The 5297-nt window shown below is 44.3% G+C and overlaps 1 protein-coding gene across 1 annotated transcript in view; it reads right to left on the minus strand.

Moving 5' to 3' along the window:
- The window catches only part of LOC104527513 (protein tyrosine phosphatase receptor type S), a 98646-nt gene that overhangs the window by 56309 nt on the left and 37040 nt on the right, over positions 1-5297 (minus strand). The window contains 2 exon segments of the mRNA XM_029085785.1: positions 929-940; positions 3326-3436. Of these exon segments, the coding sequence (XP_028941618.1) occupies positions 929-940; positions 3326-3436 (123 nt within the window).

Raw genomic sequence — 5297 nt, forward strand, 5'->3', positions numbered from 1 at the left:
GGAAGCTTGCTGCCTCCACCCATCCTGGGCTGACAGCAGATTAGCTCCCGTCCGCAGTGTCTGAGGTGTTACTGGGGGGAAAGGGGCAGTTCCCAGTGAGCAAGTTCTGCTGGGGAAGCCCTTCAGAGCAGGGATCAGGGTTTTTTATTTGTGTGTAGGATGTGGAACAAGAGCCACACCTCCAAGAAATATATAAGTAATAAAGTGACCCAGGGTCTGTCTGTGCTAACTCTTGGAATGACACCCTGGCTTCTTACCATCTTTTCCACTTCCCAGATCCCTCCCTCCCCCTAAGACAAAGGCTTGTCCCAAATAGCAGGGCTTCCACGGACAGGCGTTAGAGCTGTGTGACTCCTTTCCTCCTGGAGGGATTGAGGAGTTCAGTTACCACCGGGTGGGCAGGAACACTGGCTTCTCACAATGCGTTTGGAATAAACTACAGCACAGCATAACCAATCAAAACCGAAACAGGAAATCAAGAGAAAGCAAAAAACCCAACAGAACAACTAAATTTCAAAAGTAAATCCACTTCAAATAAACCAGAATTGTAAAAAAAAAAAATAAAAGAAAATTAAAACTATACATATTTATATATAGAAAAAATAATTCATAATTAATTTAAAAAGTGGCATGCAAAGAAGATTGTTACATTCTCCTATCATGCATCAGGCCCAATGTCCAAACGGCAAGGTAACCATGACGACAAAAAAGTGCAAGAACTCAGCAACATTACCAAAGGATGCATAGAGAGGCCCACAATGCAACTCAACTCATCTCTGCGAGACCCGGGAACGGGCGGGTCTCGCTCATCTTAAAGATTTCTTGCTTTTTCTCTTTTATTTTTTTTTATTTTTTTAATTTTTTTTTTTTCTCTTAAGAATGTAAAAATGTGGGTAAAGAAAGTAAAAAAGAAAAAAACCACACCAACCTTCTCGTAGCTCTGAGGGATGTTAAGGGGGTTTGATGCGGAACACAATGACATGAGGAGAAGAGAAAAATAGGGGAAACACAGAGAGAGTAAAAAAAGGCCTTCTCAAGGCTGTCAGCTGCAAATTGATTGTTTTTTTCTCTTAACCAAAATGAAAAGAAAGGAAAAAAAAATAAATAAAATGAAGATAGTAACGACCCTCTTTCCTGCCTTCCTAATTTTTCCCCCTCCCATCCAGCTAGGTACCTTTTGGTTAAGGTCAGACTGTGAGCAATCCTACTTCAGAATCAGCACCCGAGAGAGGTGCCAACCCCAGAAAGGAGTTCTCACTTCTTTCGGTCCATCTGCTCTTTAGAGAAAGGGGAGCGGAATCTGTACCAGGCAGAGAAGACCCGACACAAAGGAGATCCCAAGCTGGAAATCCGCTCCCCGAGCCCGTGCTCCCACCAGCCCCACACCCAGCCCTGCTGACACTAACTCCACAATGGGACTGAATAAGGAAAAAGAAATAATTAGAAGAAGAAAAGAAAAGCCAAACAAAACCAAAACATTTCCTTGCAATGTTAAAACTTACAACTCCTATCCCAGGTGTTCTATAGAGACAAGCATGTTATGGGAGAAACAAGTCAATTGGAAACACAAGAGTGTTCAAGACTCTTTTTAAAACAAAAAAAACGGGAAGAAAAATGTGCATGAACTCTCCCTCCCACCAAAGCAAATCCATTTCAGAAATTTGTTACCTTTCCACGATATTAACACACAAGAAAACAAGGAATTAAACAGCATGAAAAACACCCAAACCACAGGCCGAGCTTGCTTAGACGATGTTTTCTGCACTCTCTCGGCCGGCTAAAGCTGGCTTTGTTTTTCAGGCAGGCCTCAGGTACACACAGGCTAACTGGGATAGAAAGAGGGCTATCCACCTGGAGCCGGCTCTCATCCAGGTGCGGAGACAAGCACCTCCGTGCTTACAACCTTTGTCTCCAGAGTAGTTTCCGAGTGGCCAGAAAGATAGAGGAAATTTATAAATAAAATAATAATAAAAAATCCCCACTTTTTTTTCCTTTTTTTTTTTTTTTTAAGGAACCCAAAATTGGATTAAACATTCCAGCTAAGCTGTCTGCAAAAGATTTTAGCCCTGAATTAGTATCAGATCCAGATTTACATTCCCAAAAGAAGAATTTCGGGGCCCAGGCGACAGGGCAAATTTCAAATGCAATTTTCCAGCTGGCCACAAAAGGCTATTTAAAAATTTAGCTTGGAAACATTAAATTATTAAAAGCCTTCTCTCCATGTGCATGTGATTTAGTGAGCGTGAGACACGAGAGAGAGAGAAAGAGAGAGAGAAAGGAGTGCACACAGGAGCATGGCTCTGCATTTGACTGCAGAATTAACGTGAGTGTAGGTGGGAGGCGCTTCCTCTGTCGATGGGATGGAAATGGGAACAGTTTGCTGGGATGTAACTTTTCTTTTTTTCCTCCCAATGGTATTTTTCTTTTTTTGTTGTTGTTTTTTTTCTTTTTTTTTAAAAAAAAGCGAGAAGGACCAGCCCTGCTCTCTCATTACCAAAAGGGTTTTGCTGTGGAAAGACATTAAACCAAAGCTACACACAAAATATTACAGATCAGAGAGATTAAAATGAAGTAACAAAGAAAGGAGAAAGGCTATTGCCCCACTGGGTGTGAGAACATCGAGGGGGCATCAAGCAGAAGCCAACCCCGTCATCTGTTCCTCGTGCTACACGGGTGAAGGAACCTGTCACTGCGGCAGAGATGTCTGCTGGCCATCTCCATGCCTCTGTGAGCCTGTGCCAGTCTTCATGCCCAAGGAACCAGTGACAAATTACTGCTGGCAAGGGGAAAACCAGCTGGGACTTAAGGGACAAGTGAGTGCAACAAGGCACCCTCCTCCTGTTGCAATCTGCTAAGATCCAGGGGACAGAGAGCTCAGTGGAGGGGGCTGAGAGGGTCCTCCCCTCCTCTCACACCCACACCAGCAGAACTGAATCTTTCCCACTTCCAGAGAGCAGGGATCCTTTGGGAGAAAAAGGGATTATGGCCTCTCTGCAGCCAGAGCTGCTCATTCCCCTTTGGGCTCTGCAGGCTGATGCTGGCAGATTCTTGGGCACATTATTTTTGGGTCACACTTGACTTCACTGTGGGTAAGAGAACTGCTCTGCAACTCTGGGGCGGTAGCTGGAGCCACCAGCAATGGTGAGGAGGTCAGGGTGCACCAGGATCCCTCTGCAAGCTCAGCAGCGCAACGTGAAGGATCCAACCAATTAACACCAGTGCTTCCCCTGCGCTCGGGGACAGGAGAGAATCAAAGAGCTGGGGACAAAGGAAGGCCACGGGGAGGGAGGTATCTGCCAGCGGTGTGAGCCGACGCGCTCCCTACCTCTCACGTAAAGGTTAGCAGGGGAGGAGTAGCGCACTCCCGCGCTGTTGCTGGCGACGCATTCGTACTTCCCCTGGTCTGTCTCCTCGCTGCTTTCAATCTGCAGGCCACCTGGGAGGAGAGAAGAAGACCGCAGCAAAGACACCATCATCACCATTTTGCTTTGTTTTTAAGAGAGAGCAATAGCATCAATGTTTTGTTTTCTTCTCCCCTTGGGTTAATACACACTGGGAGTCTGTCTGGGGGTCCTGCGCTACCAGCTCTGGAAGTGCTGAGCCCTGTGCTGGTATCAGCTGATGTCTGTGCTCGGACACGTACCCGAGAGGAAGAGAAAATTGAATACCCTCCTCTACACTCAGTGTTACTCTCTGTAACGAAATGATCAGCAAAAGTACCAACTTTTGTGGCTCCTGCAATGCAGGCATTCTGCATCAGAGCTCATGGAATCACCTTCAATAATCCATATTCCTGTGATCCCCAGAAACCTGTCAGAAGGCAGTTCACTTTCCATTGCTGGGTTTGAAGCAGTGAATTGCCTACGATCCCTGGAGCATTTTTATCACCGTTGTCTTTGTTTTGTGCCTAAATACCTGATTCACAGGAAGCCTACAGGAGATAAGAGTCAGTGTGAAAAGCACCTTACAGATAGTGAATATTCCCAAGGGAAAACCCAGTAAATACTGCATTGGAACTTCAAAATCGCCTGTGTGGTTTACACCAACTGGGCTAAAAGGATTAAGGTTTTTCTTAAACCTGTATATTATTATTATTATTGCAGCCTACAAGAACATACTCGGATCCCATACTAAACAATCCTGTAAGCAAACATGCAGAAATATGCAGCATGTAACTACACGGAAGAAAATTGCCTCATTTACCTCAAGAAGTTTCATCCCTGTAAAATTCCACTTAAAATACATACTACATAAATAATTCAACAGGCTATCAAATGTTTTATGTATTAGGAGTACATGATTATACTACAGATATGGACAGAGCTCACATGTGGTAAGACTCTTAACTCCCATCTCTGGAAAAAAAAACCCTAAAATATGAAAATCAAACAATTCCAGCTCAGCGTAATATTATTGATAAAATCTTAAGTGAGAAAAGTGCAAATGATACATCAGTGTTGGTTGCAGATACAGCCTCTTCAGGAAGGAAAAACCAATGTGTTCACATGAGGAGGACACGGAGCTCATGTTCCCCTGTGTGTGCATGGGTGAAAAGGAAGCTGCGTGGGAAGACGTGAGGCTGTGAGAGTATTTATGACAGTGATGGGGTGTGATAGTGTGACTCCTGCCAGCATCCACTGTGCCTGGTAGCTCTCAAAGGCAGAACAGATAGAATTAAAAAAAAACAAAATCAAAAAAACCCCCTACCCAAGCCACTAAACCAAACTAAATTCATTTCAAAAGAATCTGTGGGTATTTCAGCATAACAGGAGTTAGAAATAGACTGAAGCTTCACACTGTGACACCAGCTGAGCACATTTCATACTGAATTACAGCTCGAGCACACTCTGTCACCTGAAAGCTCCACTTTGGTGGAGAGCTGGTCAGTGAGTTTTCCTGGAAATTTGTTAATTTAGACAAATCTGTGGGTTGCTTCCACTGGTTCCAGACAAATTTTTTGTGTGGCTCATGAGTATTGCTGGTCTGAGGGTACATGAGGGGAGACAAAGCCACGTTGCAGAGCAGGAACAGAACCACAAGCAGCTTTGCCAGGGCAGTAAGGACTCACCCCTTTCATCCTGCAGCTTTGCTGGTGAATGCAACGGTGGAAATTATACTGTAGAGAGGTCAAGGAGTTTTCAGTACTTGTCAGGAGCCAATAGAGATGATGTGTGAAAAAGTAAATCACACCTACAGCACCTCCTGTTGCTTTTACCAGCAGAGAATTACAGATTTTTAAATTTGCCAGTGTAGATTAAACCAAAGCAGCTTCTTCCAAGGGGTGCACACCCAATTCC

This window comes from Antrostomus carolinensis, unplaced genomic scaffold (genome assembly GCF_000700745.2).
Source record: "Antrostomus carolinensis isolate BGI_N321 unplaced genomic scaffold, ASM70074v2 scaffold15377, whole genome shotgun sequence".
NCBI classification, from domain to species: Eukaryota; Metazoa; Chordata; class Aves; order Caprimulgiformes; family Caprimulgidae; genus Antrostomus; species Antrostomus carolinensis.